The 18,681-nt window shown below is 39.5% G+C and overlaps 1 protein-coding gene across 1 annotated transcript in view; it reads right to left on the bottom strand.

The window, feature by feature from the left end:
* Positions 1-880: 880 nt before the first annotated feature.
* The window catches only part of LOC149163934 (protein CELLULOSE SYNTHASE INTERACTIVE 1-like), a 37,835-nt gene continuing 20,034 nt past the window's right edge, over positions 881-18,681 (bottom strand). The window contains exons 5-8 of the mRNA XM_089431910.1: positions 15,844-18,388; positions 14,499-14,953; positions 1,794-1,910; positions 881-1,531 (exon numbers count right to left, since the gene is read on the bottom strand). Coding sequence (XP_089288036.1) covers positions 1,388-1,531; positions 1,794-1,910; positions 14,499-14,953; positions 15,844-18,388 — 3,261 coding nt within the window. The 3' untranslated portion in view covers positions 881-1,387. The remainder of the gene's footprint in view (positions 1,532-1,793; positions 1,911-14,498; positions 14,954-15,843; positions 18,389-18,681) is intronic.

Here is an 18,681-nt window from a genome sequence, read left to right on the forward strand (position 1 = left end):
TTACTCGAGTTTCTCACCTCCTGAAAGTCCCACATTATCTACCACATCCACATATGGACCAACGAAAGCCTAATAACTGTAAATTCATCATGGTTGGAAAATGAGATATCTATTATATCTTTTAATATTGTACAACAAAATTTGTTCTTCAAAAGAATTACAAAACTGCATATTCCAAAGGATATCATCATCAATGATGATAACAACATATGAGGAAGTTGTTGGACAAGTCTACATCATTAGGGAGTTTCTGGACACGTCTAAACATCACAATCCGCCTGGAGTATAAAAGTTAAACAAAGATGCTTAATCACCTGCAGTTTTTTATTTGATATTGATGGTTCGAGCAACATATTTCGTTCTTTTTAATTTTACATTGATGGTGGGAGCACTGGACCAAGACAATGGCATTTAACATTAGAAATCATGTGCGTATTAATCTTATAGAATTGAGCATTAGATGACAACGTATTTTTATAGTTTCTTACTAATTTGTATTAAAAATAATAGTTGAAATTTCCAGCCATGCTAACTCGGCCCATCTTCAGGAAGAAAAAGTTAAAATAGTATGGCTGTCTTTGTGAACACATTTTGTGATAAATGTAGACCAGTATTCAAGTGAGATTTGATCCAGCATAGGAGGAACTTCTAACAACGCACTCACCGACAGTTCTCGCACTGAACTCATCACCTCCTGTCAACCAATAAGATCGATCTACAAGCAGCCTTAAGATAAACATTACCAAAGCACCTCAAGAGCTGACATCTCTATGCCCTTGGATGTCAAGAGTTGAATTTATTCAATGCTAACTTGGCTAGCTAAAACGTTCTAGTTCATCATATTAAATAACCCTTAAAATAACATAAAATACACAACACAGATAGAATAGCCACATTTATACATGAAGGGCAGCTGCATTTACGCATTTCAATCGCCTTGGAAAAACATCTCCAATAATATTTAGACAGGAACCAAATTGCACTCTTAGAAACTCACTGCTCAGGTAAGAAGAAGCTATAGAGAGGATAGGATGCCCCTGGCAGGCTCAACAAGGATAAGTTACCTGAAGATGCAACAACTGGACTTATTCATGCACCTCCTTATAGATGAAACTTGAAAGGTCATCCATATACAATGAATGCTTTGCCGACTCAAAAAAATGAAAGAATATTGAGAAACAATAGCATCTTCTGACTCAAAAGAACACTCGCTGTATTACTGAGAAAAAGACACATCCATTCACATTCCAACAATTGGATGCACGACTCTGTTGCAAGGGACATTTTTTAAAGGCAAACACTAGAGTACAAAAAGCCCTTCTTCCAGTGCGGACCTTAACAATTTGATTTACAAATATAGACAACAATGCGCACACTTATCCCGCAATCACTTGTTCGACCACTGGAATTCAATTTCTAGATTACGTGATTGGCCGGCCTTACTCTTGTTTGGTAGAAGAGTGTACTCGCCAGCAATTGCTCCCAACATGACAACACGGTCAATCTGAATGGTGACCTTACCAAATGAGCTCTGCCATAATTGCAAAAATGTAATCCATTTTATGAGATATCCAACGCTGCATATTATAAATCTACTACGGGCATAATCGAATTATTTCACATTATCAGTGAAGAAGAAATTCTACCACATACGATAAAGACGACAAAAAAACAAACTATACACAGAACAGATAGAAATAATACAGATTCATGACGCTAGAAACAGAAATGGTAGAAATACTATAGATTCTTGTTCTTTTGCTTTCAATAATTATACAGAAAGTTCCCCTTACCTTCCCAAAGCTACTCTTGTTCTTGCAAGATATGTGAAGCTTTTGACCTTTTGGTGGACTGTCAAAAGCCCAAGCAAAAGCTTCATCCCATTCTGGAGAGGGACCAGTTGACACAACCTACAATAGATCCATACACGTGTTAAGCCTCTAATAAATTGATATATACATTTTTTTACTGAAATTCTCTCTTGCAAATATAGTCATCTTTTAGAACCCTATAACAATAGATCAGTGATTCAATGCATATGTTTCTTTCCAATAGTAACTGTTAATGGAAAATTCATAAATCAAAACTTAAACTTCCAACATATCCGCATGTCTTTTATGCAACCTGCACTCCAACAAGTGAATACAGAAGATGAGATCAATTTTTTCCCAATATTTCATTGGGAAGAAAAAAGAATGCAGAAGAGCTCGCAAACATCGTTCACGCCAACTTCTTAGGATTCCATCTGGCTCTTTGTATAGAACATAACATGGGGGTCAGAAAAAGAACAATTAAATGATGGGACTCGGAAAAACAAAATGAAATTGCAATAACAGGTTATGTAAGAAGGGAATATTTCCCACTACAGACAAGCAAGAAACAATGTCCATTTACATAGCTCGCACAGAAAGGAAAGCCTTGTCTTTCATCTTAATGAGAACATTTGGCCCAACTAGCTTAGGCTTTCAATTGACTCCAGCATCATGGAAGATTGTGAGAGGCACTTCTCCCTAATCTCTCATACAAGTTTTATTCTGAGACAAGGAATGTCTAGTTTGCAGTTGAGGCTGTTACCAATAATAGGAGACGGAGACTAAGAAACAAGGTAACCAAATATCACCATAAGCATGAAAAGAAAGCAAGAAGAATCTATCTGGGCTCAATTAAGCAGAGGAATGCAAGTTGGCAGAAAAAACCCAAATAAAACATTGAATCAATAAACCACTCAGAACATGGTCAGAAATCTTTCCGATAACCAATTGGGCCATTGTACAGAGGTGTAGAAATGATCCACGATGCCCACCAAAGCAATGAGTGCTTTTGAGGATATCCAATAGCAAGAAGAGGCTGTGACTCCAAAAACCTTGGGAAATGGTAGTGTCACATGGACATGTAGCAACAGGACACTTGACAGACCAGCAAGCTTTTTTCTTCTATACAAAAGGATAGCTTTATGAATGGACTGTCAAAAATCAAACCATGGTAAGCAGATTCTGGACTCTGGAATCTAACCTAAAACCCTAGATAGCTAAAGCTGAAAGCACAAATCAAAATTACAGCTAGAGAGTACTCTAACCTACAAACACATACTGCTGATAATAAGAACCACAAACTCGTTAATCTGAACTCGAAACAGTGTCGCTGAATTTTGTATTAAATCTGAAAGCAGTATACTAAATGCTATAGCTCAAAACTTAAACCATTGGTGCAGAGAAGAGAAGGTACAATGAATCTGGACACATGCACAACAGCACCTCAACTGACAGTATCAAATCCGAACCCTAGTGCACCTAACTTGTATGGATAGATGAGCGAGTGCCTCTACTGGATATGGACTGAGCCATGCAAGTATGTATTCCCCTAGAGATGAGTGTTCTTAACTAAGACTCGAAATCTACATGCATGACTGCATCTACAAAGTAGGGAACTACACCCTTTAATTGTGCATGCAGATACTAAATAAAGCAAAAACTCAGAATTAGAATTTAACTGCTAAAGAAGGAAAAAACATCTAAACTGGAACTGAACCAATGATGGTGCATGCATGTTTTTGGCATGAATGTGCCCCCTATCTCTCTCTCTCTCTCTTCCATAAATGCCCAATGCACCTTCATTACTGTGGTACAGAACAACTGAAGGAGGGCCGTATGCTACCGCTGTATGCAACTGATGTCTACTCTGCTGGAATAAAAAAGGTGTCATAGCTGGAACATAGTCCAAGCTATACACAAGTAAAACGAACACTCTCTCTTGTTGTTTTAATGACATCCCCTTATAGAGCTGACATCTGATGAAAACCCAATCTCCTTCTTCGTATTCTCTTTCTGTGCGGTGCTGGTCAACTTGTTGCTTCATTCTATTGCGTATCATTGTTAAATTTTCTTTTAACAAGTTAATAATTCTTTGGTTTTTCTCTAAGTGATTCTTTACTGCTTGAACCTTAGAATCATGTAACACAAAATCTTTCCACTTGGGTGGTTCATAGCCATATAGGGCTTGGAAGAGAGTCATTTTAGTCGAAATATGATAGGTGGTATTATACCACCATTCTGCTAAGTGTCGCCACTGAGACCATTTGTTTTGTTTGTTGGTGACGAAACAGCGGAGATATGTTTCCAGAGTTTTATTTACAACTTCAATTTGCCCATCTATCTGGGGTGATATGCCAAACTCATGTTGAGAGATATTCTTGCTTGGGGAGAGAAATCTTTCCAAAAATTGCCTTTAAATTTTGTGTCTCTATCACTGACAATAACCTTGGGAAAATCATGTATTTTGTAAATATTTTTACAAAACACTTCCGCAATTTGCTTGGTTGTGTTAGTTTTTTTGATTGCCATGAAGTGGGCATATTTGGTGAGTCTATCTACTACGACAAATATCTTGTCCTTACCATCAGACATAGGTAGTCCTTCAATGAAATCCATCGAGATTTCCTCCCATTTTTTATTTGGAATATGTAATGGGTGTAGTAAACCAGGAGTTGGAATATTTTCACTCTTATTTCTCTGACAAACATCACATTCAGCGACATACTTTTGGATTTCCTTACTCATACCTTTCCAGTAGAACAATTGTCGAATGTTGTAGTAGGTTTTGAAGAATCCAACATGCCCAGCTGCAGGAGAACTATGAGATTCTTTTAGACATTTCATTCTAAATTTGGATGATGGAGTTAGATAAATTCTACTTTTGTACCATACTATGTCATTTTTCCATTCAAAGTTGGCATATTGACTAATATTTTCAATCATAGAACCACAGTCCAAATCCTTGGCATACTCAGCTCGTATTTCGTCTAACCAATCAAGAACAACTACCAAGGCGGCGCATGTTGTGTTGTCATCATCTTTTTGTGAGAGTGCATCAGCGACAACATTTTCTTTTGCCTTTTTGTGCAGTATTTCCAGGTCGAATGCCGAAAGTTTCTCCATCCATTTTTGTTGTTTTGTTGATAATGTTTTTTGTTGAAGTAGGAATTGAAGACTATTGTGATCGGTTCGAATTGAGAACTTACTTCCAAGCAAGTACTATCGCCATTTAGTTAATGCATGTATGATGGCAAGCATCTCTTTTTGGTAAGTCAACTTCAAGCTTTCTCATTTGTTAAGCTTCCTTCTTTCGAAGGTTATAGGATGGTTGTCTTGCATTAATACTGCTCCAATTCCAAATCCTGAAGCATCACATTCGACTATGAATGGTTTGGAGAAATCTAGAGTTGCCAGTACCGGTGTGGTTGACATTACTTTTTTTAGATTCTCAAAGCATTCGTCTGCCTAGTTATTCCATTGGAAGGCATTCTTTTTTAACAAGTTTGTCAGTGGTGCAGTCAAATGTGCATAGTTCTTTATGAACCTTCTATAATATCTAGTTAAACCTAGAAATCCTCTCAGTTTTGATATGTTCTTGGGTTTTGGCCATTCTTTAATCGCTTTAATTTTGCTGGGGTCCACTTTGACTCCTCTTAATATAATGTGTTCCCGGTATTCAACTTCCTTTTGCCCAAAGGTACATTTTGATAACTTTGCATAAAATTGATTCTTCTCCAATACGAAAAGTACTTCCTCTAGATGCTTGAGGTGCTCCTTCCACGTTTTGATGTAGACAAGGATATCGTCGAAGAAAACCAATACAAATTTTCACAAGTATGGGTGGAAAAGTTCGTTCATGGTTGCTTGGAAGGTGGTTGATGCATTTGTTAAACCAAATGGCATTTCCTTAAATTCACAGTGCCCTTCATGAGTTCTGAAGGCAGTCTTCTTGACGTCTTCTAATCTACTCGAATTTTATAGTAGCCTAATCTCAAATCTATTTGAGAAATATTCTGCGCCATGGAGTTCGTCTAGCATCTCATCAATAAATGGAAAGGAAAATTTGTGTTTAATAGTAATTTTGTTTAATCCTCTGTAATCTATACACAACCAGAAGGATCCATCCTTCTTCCTAATTAATACTACTGATGCAGCATATGGACTTTTGCTTTCCGTAATGACTCCACACTTTAACAGAGCTTGTATCAACCTTTTTGTTTATGTTTTATGATGATGGAGGTAGCGATATGGTTTTACATTTATCGGTGTTGAATCTGGTTTGACTTCAATGATATGTTCAATTTTCCTTTCAAGAGGTAATTTCATCGGCAATTCTTGAAATACCTCGTCATATTTCTGGATTAGGGATGTAAGTTTAGGTTGTTGGTGAATCCCTTCCATCGATAATAACTCTAATTGTTGGCATTGTGCGACAAATACCAAAGCTACCTTGCGAATAAGCTTCTTCATTTGTTGAGCAAAAATGATTTGGGTAGGTCAGGCTTGGATTCCGAACAGAATATACTTTCTCCCATCCATTTTGAACTTAATGAATTGTTTTTAGTAATTTGCAGAATACGTCCTTAGAGATTGCAACCATTTTACTCCTAAGACGGCATCTACACCTCCTAAGGGGACTATATAAAAACTGGACTACATTTCGTATTTGTTTAGTTGCAATTTAACTTTATGGCACTTTCCTACTCCATCTATTTGTTTCCCATCTGCCACCATAACTTTTAAATCTGCTACGAGATAGGCAAAAACATTTAGCCTTTTCGCGACATTGACATCTATAAAATTGTGTGTACTTCCTGAATCTATTAACACAATAACATTATGCTTCTTAATATGTCCTTTAAGCTTTAATGTTTGTGGTTGAGCTATCCCTGTGATAGTTGCCAAATAAATTCTTGGCATATTTTCCTCTTCTGGATCTGGATTAGGATTCTCATTTCCTTCGTTGGTTTCCCCATCGAAGTTACCATCTGAAGATTCCTCTTCTTGCTTTGCTACGCAGTTGTAAAGTTTTTGCATAGTGCATTTGTGTCCTGGAGAATATTTATGATTTATCTCCACATGTCCAACAATTGCCATCTTTTTTTCTTTCGAAATTTGACTATTGTTTTCCTCCTTTTCGCATCGGTGGTGAAACATACTTACCAGTGTTTTCTGGCGAAGACTTACTTGACTTTCCTTTTGAGTAGTTGCTTGATTTTTCATTACTGACATATGGTGTTTTATGTAATTTATACTTTCGTTCAATAATTATTGTTGCATGTCTAGCTTCTTCAATGGATTTAGGTTTATATACTTTTAATTCTTCTCGAACATACTCTTTAAGCCCACATCAATACATTTTTAGCAGTTCTTCATCGGAGAACCCTCATTGTCTAACTAATACTTCCCACTCGTGGGTGTATTCGCTTATAGATCCTTTTTGTTTGAGGTGAATGAATTTTTCGTAAGCACCGTCTTCTTCTTCGTCATGAAACCTTATAAGCATGACTTCCACATAAATTTTCCAATTGAATGAACGAGCCTCACATCTGTTGGACCACCACGAGAACCAATCATATGCTTCAGCTTCCAGGTTGTTGGATTCAATCATGACCTTCTCTTGTTTTCCTATCGGTGGGTTTGCCCTGAAAATGGCATCCATTTTATTTACCCATACAATGGCGCCTTTATGGTCCTTACCATCATACTTAGGTAATTCCCTTTTAATTTTTTGGTAATCTCTTTCAAGAAACTTTGCATAGTACTGACTTCCTCAAAACTATATATGCGGCATTTGTGGGATTTCGTGCATCAACAGAAATTCATGACTAATAAAAGTTTCGCCTTTTGGAGTCCTGGGACTTTGTGGCAATTCTTGAGCAATTAAGGGATTAAAAGATGGATTGGCTCCTCCCATTAACTGGCTCATCATGTTCTCTATTTTTTTTTGTGATTTGGTCTTGAGTACTAATTATCCTATCTTGGCCTTTTCCAAATTCATATTGCTTCTTTTCGACATTATCAAGGCGCTAGCGCATTCTATGGAGTTCCTCCTTAAATTTTCTTGAATTCGCATCGCCATTACTACTCCCCATTTGGTTCTTCCTTTTCTTAGTAAACCCAATTAACAATATATATATATATCTATATATATATATATATATATATATATATATATATATTATTGATTAGCTATATAATTAATTGTTATATTTTAATTAATTATATAATTAATCTATATGAAAACTTATATATAACCTTGCTTTTAATATAAGGTATGTTATATATGATTCAATAAGAAAAAAACAAATTGACACTAAAGTCAACTGAAGGGTTCAATCGGTAGCTCGACACGACTTTGGAAGGGGAACAGGGGATACCGGCTCACGGTCGAGTAGGATTGGTCGGGCAGCGGAAGTGGATGTCATGGGACGCGGAGACAGAGGAGCGGCTAGACAGGCCCAGTAAGTGGGTAGATGCAGTCGCAATGGAACATCGATTGGGACAGAGTTTGGCAACTACGCGAGGATGAATCGAGACAGAGGCTCGTGAGAAGCGGTGGGGTGGTGACTAGCATGTGACGGGGTGCTGGAACACGCGCAACAAGGGGGAAGAACAGTCAACATAACAAGTCAACGAGTGCGACAATGGCCCGATGCAGAGGAGAAAGTGGCAGGCAGGGTGTCAGCAAGGGAACAGCGTACATGGAACAACGAACGGGGAAACAGTGACGGTGGACAAAGGGTCGACAGGGACACGATGGTAGAGTCAGGACTGTGAAGGAAGTGTGGGATGGATGGGTGAAACCAGCACAGGCGAGTGGATTCGATGCTCTTATAACACTGAACAAAGAAGCCTTGTTCACTGGAATTTACTAATTGCAGACACATTTATGTCCATAAACAATATATATTTTATTATTCAATACTCAGATGATGGTTTACATGTCCTTGGGTGGTTCACCTTTATAGGAATTGACTGGCCACAAAGATTAAAGAACATGTCTTTTGACATAAGTGCCCTTTCATAATTAATGGGCAAATTAATTTAATTAATTTATTAATTATTAATATTTATTTTTTATTTTTTATTTAGTTAGTATATATATATATATATATATATATATATATTTTATTCATAACAACTTCCATCCAACCTCCTTTGCAAATGAAATGTTCCCTTGTTGGGGCTGAGTTTTTTAGCATGAAAAAGCAAAAAACGTGGGATCAAATCATCAACCCTAGGGATTTCCAATTAGGATCACATGTGATGCAACAGTTCAAATGACTGTCTAAGAATTGTGGATGGCAAATGACAATGATTCATCATCCCACCAATAAGGATTCATAAAAAACAACTCATATGACAGAAAACAATGCATGTCAGAGCCACGTTTGATCCAAGTCTTTGGCCATTGACATTTCATCAACTTTGTTGTTGTTGCAATTCAAGTGTTTTGCTACCCAAGCTTTTGGAGGTTCTCCATTAAAAGAAAAACCCAAAAAAAAAAATATTCTTCATTAAAAGAAAAGACTATTAAAAAATAATCTTATAAAAAAGATATTTATAGGGAAATATTAAATCAAATATATATATATATAAAAGCTTATAAAAATAAATCAAAATCAAAATTTAAGAGTTAAAAATAAATAAATAAATAAGGAAAATAAATAATAATAATAAATAAAAGAAGGTCAATATATATATAAGTCATATGATCAACCTGTTGTCTTCAGTCTGGTCGCCACTCTAGTCGCAGCCATCACCTATCTTCCATCGTGCATAGGATCCGCCTTTGTCAGTCTTTGTCTTACCTCAGACCACCACCAGGCCCCCTCTATACAGAAGTCGTCTATGCTGCCAATCCTTGTTATGTTCCATCCAACGTGTCACGGCTCAATTCACAGCTCAATCCTTGTTCCATTCCAGTCACCACTAGCCACAAGCTCACCCCGCAGCCAATCATAGCATTGATTCTACCCTTGCTTGAGTTTTCATCCGACCCGCAACAACCCTGAGCTCTCCCTGTCTATATAAATCTTATAGTTATTATGTAATCGTTGTCCCAGTCTGCTATCACTGTTTCCACCTACAATTCTGTTGTCAAACACTGTGATAATTAAAACAGTTCATCAAGCTCGGATTTCCAATTTGAGGATTGGTGTTATCTAGTGAACAAAGGGAATAAGGAGAATTCACACGCAAATTTTGTATTAGTGTGCCCCAGTCACAAAATAATAACCAACTTGGACTACTACTATATCTGTTTAACTAATCTAGGTGGATGTTGGTGGCCACCCACCTATCCCACTTGGACCCCCACAACTGTCTCTTTCAGTTTTTCAGTTTCCGTAATTGTAGCACAATTTACTATTTTTAGCAATTTTTCGGGTCCTGAACTTCAGCAACCGTCGTTTTGAGGCCCTAAACGACGTTTTTTTTGGGAAATCTAGGAGCAACATGGTTCCATGGACCGATGTTGCTCTTCCCAAAGTTTTAGTGCTCGAATAGATCTTTCCAATGAGCTATTGTATGCGTCAAACAAATATCGTATGCCAAAGTTATGACCCCGGGAAGTTGATGTATCAATTTATCGAAACGGAGCCCACGGTTTGGCATTTCATCTTCTAGGGTTAGGTTTTTGGATGTTAAGGGTTTTCCATTGTTTCTCAACAATAAATAGTCCTTCGAGCCTCATTGTAACACAGTTTAGAGGCATGTAGGCGCCACATCTCTTCTCAGAGATAAGTTACCATCGCCCTAGCTAGTTTACTTCCATTTCTGTTTGTAAGCATATTTCAGTATTTTACATTAATGAAATGAAGTATTATTTCCGTTGCATATCCGTGTTTATGGTTATCTCTGTAATTTGTTGCATTCATGTTTAAATCCGGATCTGTGGTATCAGAGCAGTCTGCTTTTTCTCTGTTTTTCTTTGCATGTCCTCAACGAGGTCGAGATATAAGGCGTTAGGGCTTGAACTAGTCAAACCTTTGTAAGACCAACCTCGCAAATCTCGATGGCCTCCCATGGCGGAGGAGAAGAAAGACGAGGGGGCAGGAGATCCTATCAAAATCTTGCTCGAAGAAGCCCTCGAACGACAAAGAAACACGATGATGGACAACTTTGCGCAAATCCTTCAGCGGCTACCCAGAGGCGACGCATCGGTTTCCAACAGCTACTCTGGAAACGCCGCGCCCTTTAAGGTACAAGTTAATTTTGAAATCCCCATCTTCGAGGGTCAAATAGACACAACAGATGTCATAGGTAAATGGTTACATCTGCTAGAGGGTTCTTTTTCTGTTCATGGATTTTCCAATCGAGAAAAGATTATTTTATTTTTCGCTCTTCTCAAAGCAGCCCCCCACGTCAAGGACTGGTGGGAAACCTACTATGAGCAGAAGGATGAAAGTACAGGGTCACTATTTTCAGCCGCATCCACTTGGAATTCATTCCGAGATGTCGTCAAGGAGCAATACTACCCTGTCAAAAGCTATGAGGACAAATACATAAAGTGGACCACGCTGCGGCAAGGAAGGGACCAAGATGTGCCAGAGTTCACAAACATTTTTCATACCCTTCGCACACAGTTGGGTATCAAGGATTTTGAGCTGCATTTGGTACTCAAGTACCACGGCTGCCTACACAGATACATCCAGGAAGAGATGGAGTTCCTGAACATCTCCTCGCTCGGCGCAGCGTACCGATACGCTGTCAAAAGTGAGCAAAAGTTCAAACAGAAGAAGCGAGACTTTGGATATGCAAATCCGAAGACCAAAGGACAAAGCCAAGGCGGGGTGACCCAAGACAACCTGTCGAAGCCGCAAGAAAAGAACACCACGACGAAGTCAAAGAAGAACACAGGAAAGTGGTGGTGAGTTCCACAAGGGCCCCACTCACAACACAAGTGAGTGTCGAACCAAGCAGTCACTGGTGACCAAGTTGAAGGCTTTCGAATCAGATGCACGTTCTGACCCTGAGTCAGAACTCAACAAGGGGAATGGCAAAGGGAAGCAGATCATTGACGTGGAGCCCAACGCCACTGTTGCCACTGCCAAGATCCAGAAGAATGAGCCAAAGGATCCAAAAGAGGGGGAGCATCTTTTCCACTCACAGATGTGGGTGAAGGGTTCGCCGCTGCAATTCATTGTTGATAGTGGCGGCCAAAAGAACCTCATTTCAACAGAGATCGTGAAGCAGTTGGACCTACTGACTACAACACACCCGCAGTCGTACAGTATTGGGTGCCTTCACCAAGGACGAAATCTCCGAGTTCGCCGGCAGTGTCACCTTCCTTACAGCATCAAACCCTTCACAGACGAGGTATTGTGTGATGTTACACCTCTGGATGTTTGTGATGTATTATTAGGCCAGCCATACTTGTGGAGGCGACACGCTGTGTATGAGTCAAGGCCTCGCGCTGTCATTATTTCTTTGAATAATTCATTATACAGGATACCAGAGGTAGCCCCACCTACTGCCACCTCTTTGACACTGCCAAGAAAGGCAGCAAGCTCATCTCCCAGACTAGAAAGTTCATTTTCTGTCTGCTTCACTCCCAAAGTAAGAGGAAGATCGTCGCCACATCCATGACCCCCCGCGAAGGGTTCCTCCACGCAGCAGCAGCAGATGAATACGGTCATGAAAGCAGACAAGAACATCTTCTCCTCACCCACAGGGATACCCTTGCACTATCAAGTCAAGCATTCATTCGATCTGACTCCCAAAGCACCTCTACCCAACGAGCCAATATATCACCGCTCCATTCTAAAAAATGACAAGTACAAGAAGCAACGTGGTCCTTACACCAGTACCAAGGAAGTCGTCAGGTACACTTCTATCACGACTATTGTTTCTCTTTGGTTCAATTATGGGTTGGAGATTACATCAAATGAACGTAAAGACCCATTCCTCAATGGTGTGATTAAGGAGGAAGTGTACATAGAGCAACCTCAGGGATTTGTGATACATGAGAAGGAATCCCATGTTTGCAACTTGAAGAATGCTTTGTACAGACTCACGCAGGAACCCACGGCATGGCATTCCAAGATTAATGGATACATTATGAGTTTGGGCTTCACCAAGTGATGCAAATCCTGACCTTTACTTCATGGTTTTTAATGTTGATCCTTTGACCTATTCCTTACTTGGGTAGAGATCATTTGTTGGGTGTAAGAGGGAATGGGCTTCAGAATTCAAGATGAAGGATTTTGGCTTGACGCATTATTTCTTGGGATTAAAGCTGTTGCAAAGACCAGGTGAGATCTTCCTTGGGAAAGAGAAGTACACAATTTAGATATTGAGGAAATTCGGTATGATGGACTGCAAATCCATGGTTACACCTATGGTGACAAAGTTGAAGACGCTGAGTGACTCTGCTTCAGATTCAGACTTAGTGGATCCCACTATGTATAGGAAGTTTATTGGATCCTTGCAGTACCTGGTTAACACCGAGGCAGATATTTCCTTTGTAGTGAGCACCCTAAGCTAGTTTATGGTGGAGCCAAGGCATGGACATTGGGTTGCAGTTAAACATGTATTGAGGTACCTGCATGGTACAATTGGATATGGTCTTAAATATGTCTAAGTGGTGAAGTGAGGTTATAGGGATATGCCAATTCTGATTGGGTTGGGATCCATGGTAATCTCCTCTTCCTAAGGTTGGGTAACAGTTGATAATGCAACAGCTGGTATTGGGAATAGGTGAAATCTCTCTATATATTAGGAGGTATCGACATCCATATATGATTGACCACTTTTGAGAAACGAGGAGGGGTAGGAAGAAATCTATCCAGGTCTTTGAGTGATCCCCCATTACTGATTGGCTGAAAATTGGCTATGGACAGATGTAAAGACAGCTCAATAGCAATTGGGTTGGTCATATTACATTTTTACCAAATTGCCATGCTAATATATTATGGAACACATTGCTTGCCATTTGAAGACATTCCCAAAGCAATCCCAATGACTAGACAGTCTACAAAGTACTATAAGATACTATATAATGATTACAGATGATTCCCAGGGCATCTATATTTTGTCTTCAGGTCCTTCCCAGGGCATCTAGATTCAACGCTAAATTGCAACAGATCTGAGAAGTTGAAACAAAATCTACATGCCACTGTTATACAGGGGTGCTTTTTAGCTGATAAAAATGAGGGCAGAGCAATCAGAGTTCGACTTTCAGTAGGAAAATACCCTATCAAATGCACAATATAGGTGCTCTGGAAATGACTTTTTTATTATTATGTTAAGCTGTTGGACAATTATACTCATTTAGCCTTGATATACAAGTCAACTGTGTTTAGAATTTACTGTTATGGCTCTAAAAACCCTTCGAAAAGATTCAGACACAGGTTGTGTGATTCCTTAGCCCTGCATGGATGCATACTATTTTGTTATTGTAAAACATACAAGTGTTTACAAATTTAAAAAGGACAATTCTGATCACTGTCCATATAAGAAAATGATATATTACATTGAAATGATAAGAACATAATGCAAAGAAAATTGAAAATAAAAATACATACAAGCAGCTCATTCCAAGAAAAGGATCTCTAATTCATAACTATGAGTATGATGTCTATAGTTGTTGTAATTTATTGCCACAAAATAAAGCCTCCATAGAATTTTACCTTTTAAAAAACAACAAAAATATAAGCCTAAAGTTGATTGGCAGGGGATCACCTTAGTTTGCCTTGGTGGACCATTCCCAAGTGTAAGTTTGCAGTACACACTTGGATTACCCACTGACTGCTTCAGGTTGATGCCCCGCTTGATAGTTACCAATAGAGTTCCTGGTAAGCACTGCAGGAGGAGTTCTGCCTTTTCTTGAAAACGAGGTGGTCCTGATTGAATCAAATACTGAAGAATTGGAATAGACTCTGCTGCAGAAACAGCTTGGGCTTTGCCAACTTCAGCTGGACATGTTGACCAAGCTTGCCTAAGAAGAAAAAGTGAATCCAAGGCTGCTTCCTGAGTTGCTTCTGGCCCAGACTTCAAGGCGGCAACTAAATGACCAATGCAAGCTGTAGCTGGTTCTGTTGCTCTGAGCCTTGGAAAATTGCCAAAGAGAGCATTTAATGCTTTCAAGTAATCTTCACTTACAGTACCCGTGGCCAATAAGTCATTTTCAATGGCAACTGCACATTCAGCAAACATAGTAACTTAGTATTAGAATACAAGACGGTCATAAGGCGACAAGAACCAATCACCAAACAAGGATATATTCAACTTCAACATCCAAGGCCATGCATGCTTATAATCAAATCACTTCCCCAGATTTGGCGATAAACTGAACTAGGATGCAGATTCCTACATAAATGTACAATTAGAATCACAATTGATTAAGCATGATACAGAGCATGCATCATGTATATCTACGAACATTCCCTCATTCCATGTGTGGAAAATGAGGTATTTCCAGCAGTAGTGATTTAAATTGTGTGTTGCAGAACATTGTGAAAGATTTCTCAGTCTGATGACAAATTATTCTGTCTAGTCTTGAACAATAGACATTAAGGTTCATTGATGGACTGTAAAATAGTCCTTTTGTCAATAGTTGTTGAGGAGGTGACAGCTGCATTCCTTATAACATAAGTAAGGTGATTTCTTCTATCCATATGCAGAATATTGTATGTGTTTCATTTTGTCTATTTGTGAGCCTAGTTGGCCATTGTCCACAAAACTATAGTAGTTCAACCTAGACATTAAGAGTAACAGTATTGGTCTTGAGAATGTATCACTATATTGGCGTGTATTAGGGCAGTCTAGGTATGTTTTGTAATGAATCATGATACAGTTCTGTAGGAAAGTTCTTTTTGATGGCTCTAAACAACAGCTATAAGGAATGTTTGAGATGGCAATGAAGTTAAATATATGTTAGGAAGTAGACAAAACGCTTTAAAGGATTTCAAGAACATCATATTTTGACTGGTCTCTGCACTCACTTGCAGGTCATATGCTCAAACCATAGACAAGTATCTACAATCACATCAAGCAAAATAACAAAATAAGAGAAACAGGTACTAACCAACCAAAGCTCGGACAGTGTCACTAGAGGCATATTCCTGAACGGTAGTACTGGAGAACAGAAGCTTTATAAAAATAGCTGCCTGGATTGCTGTATCAGGATCACTAGAGCTGATAAGGTCAAGGACAACCTGAATTCCACCAGCTTCTGCAACTGCCCGCTTATTTGAGCGGCTGTACATAACTAGATTTTGCAGAGCACAAATGGAAACTACCTTCATCTCTTCTGTTGGTTGGTCCTCAAGCAGATTCACAAGTGCACGGCAAGCAGAGATTGCATCTGTTGTCCTTGCCAGAGTCTCATTTTGAAACAGATCCCCTAGGGCAAGAGCAGCCAGCAGTCTTGCTTGCTGAGTCTGAGTCTGAGGATCAAGCAAATACTGAGATAATGGAGAAATTGCCGACTTTGCAACTTTCAAGTCTCTGATCTTGACATTATTCAGCAAGGCTTCCAGCAGTCTTGCTGCAGCCTCCTCACACTGATGACACCTAAGAAGTTCCAGGAGTGCCTCAATAGCACCACTTTCTGCCATGGCTTCAGCACTAGATGCATCATCAGTCTCCAGAACAAGAAGGGCATTTAATGCACCTACAACAGTAGTTTCTGAACCAGAGCGGAGCATTTTTACTAGGACTGCAACAGGTACCTCCAAATAATACTGGGAACTGAATTGTAAAATACTTGATAGTACAGAAGCTGCAGATTCCCAGAGTACATGGGGAAGTGGAGGGTCAGCCTGTAGAATCACCTTTGAAAGCTCAAGGACTCCACCTACTTCAGCAATTGCATTTGGCCAGCTTAATGAAACACTTACAAGAGCTTTGATTGCCTTCTGTTGCAAACTGGGCATACCAGATCCAAGAACCTGAACCAGAGGACCAATTGCCTGTTGAGTGATCATGTCCCTCTGCAGGTATTCCTCCAGAAGTAAATGAGAAAGCAGTTCTGCTGCAAGTTGCTGCACTGCCTGGGATGGTGAATCTAATAGAGGAATCAGCGGCTCCACTGCCTGAGAAGGTGTAAGCTTGTAGGTAGCACGCCGTTGAGGACTCTCTAAGATATTGACCAGCACCTGCATTGCACTATGCTGCCCTGCAGGACTAAAGTCAGGTCGTGTTAAAACTGAGAAAAGAGGATCAACTACTTTTGCAGCTGATGTTCCTTTTGCAATGCTGTTGTTATTTGTCAGTATCCGAAGTAATTCTGCCATCACAGCACACACAGAGTCTGGTGCTTCTGGCAGAATTTCTAGTATGTTTTCAACCACCCCAGCCTTAATCATATCAAGCTTGCAAAGTGGTCGATCTTTACCTAACTTTGTCAGGGCATTAATAACAGTCTCATGAAGAGGATAATTCCCACCAAACAGAAGTCCAACAAGTGGAACAACAGCACCATGTGCAGCAATAAGCTCTGCTAGTTGTTCATCATCCAATAGGTTATCAAGAGCACGGACTACAGCAAGGTGGGCTGGACTAAACTCTGTAATAAGAAGAGAAACCAGAGGTTCAACACATCTGGCTGCAGCTAGTGTAGATCTAATTCTTGAATTTCCAAAGAGAACACAACACAACTCTGCAGCATCCTCTTTCAGCCCCATGGAGCATTTTGACGAGAGTATTCGGCATAACACATCCACTGCATTTGTTTCAACATCAACAACAGCAAGCGCTCTTGAAGGATTTTCAAACAACAACCTGATCAATGCACCAATTGCAGCACGTTGTTCATTTTCTGACCCAGAGCTAAGAATTTCAACAAGAGGCTGGACAGCATGCCTGGCCGCTTCCCCAACCTTAATGTGATCTGCTGCAAAAAGACCTTCCAAAGCTCTTGCTGCACTGTACCTTGATCCCCTAGTACCCAAGCGCAACACTGCAACCAACTGATTAACAGCTCCAACAGCCGATTCATGTCGTCGTATCTCAGGACTACTAAAAAGAATCCTTAATAACTCTGCTAGTGCTTCTTCTATAGCATCTTGAGGACCAAGAGAGAGATACTTTGTTAAGGCTTCTATAGCCCCAGCTTCTGCCATTACAAGCTTGTTTGAATTATTATCTGCTGCAAGTTGAGTTAAAAGCCCCAGTGCCAAGTAAGGAGCACCTGGACGATCTGGAATGGGTTTCAACAGTTCAACCAAGGCAGGTATTGCTTTGCGAGAAGTTGCACCAACCTTGATATCATCAACTCTGAACAATCGCTCCAGAGCTACTTGGTCTGGATTGTGAACCAGCGAGAATTCCTCAGACAGCTCTACAAGTTTTGAGATGTCTGCTTCAGCACAACCAAGTAAAGGTATAAGTCCACCAGCAGCACCTGAATTAGCTACGGCAAGCAAAGTACCTCTGCTGCCATTACAGACCAGACTAGCTAGAGCTTGTGCAGCAAAGTATTTGTTTGCAGTTTCCTCGGATTTCAGTAAAGTTGCAAGTGCAGGGATGGCTCGCATTGTTGCAGGTGAACGAATTATATCCCTATCTTGAAACAGAATTGCCAGTAAGAGAGCACATACCCATATACTGCCATTTTCTTCAGTGTCAGTCTGCTCAACAAACAGTTTCCCTTGTCACCAAATCTGAACAATAAAATGCTATATTTGCAAGAGCATATAGGAAGAGAAACGTCACTAAAAGCTTGAGATAGAGCAAATTAACAGATCAGAAGTGAAATGTTACTATAAAATTTAAATAGAATAACCAAATACCTAGAGAGATGGAGGAGCAAAACAAAGTGCAAGCAGAATCTAGTTTACATAAGATACTCAAGGTAAAGGATAGAACTTCATTTTTGCCGAAAAAGAATCAAAGGGGGGAAACAAAAATCTGAGCAAATAGA

This window comes from Pinus tabuliformis, chromosome 5_1, assembly GCF_031772625.1.
Source record: "Pinus tabuliformis cultivar Carrire ecotype Pingquan chromosome 5_1, CPIR1, whole genome shotgun sequence".
NCBI classification, from domain to species: domain Eukaryota; kingdom Viridiplantae; phylum Streptophyta; class Pinopsida; order Pinales; family Pinaceae; genus Pinus; species Pinus tabuliformis.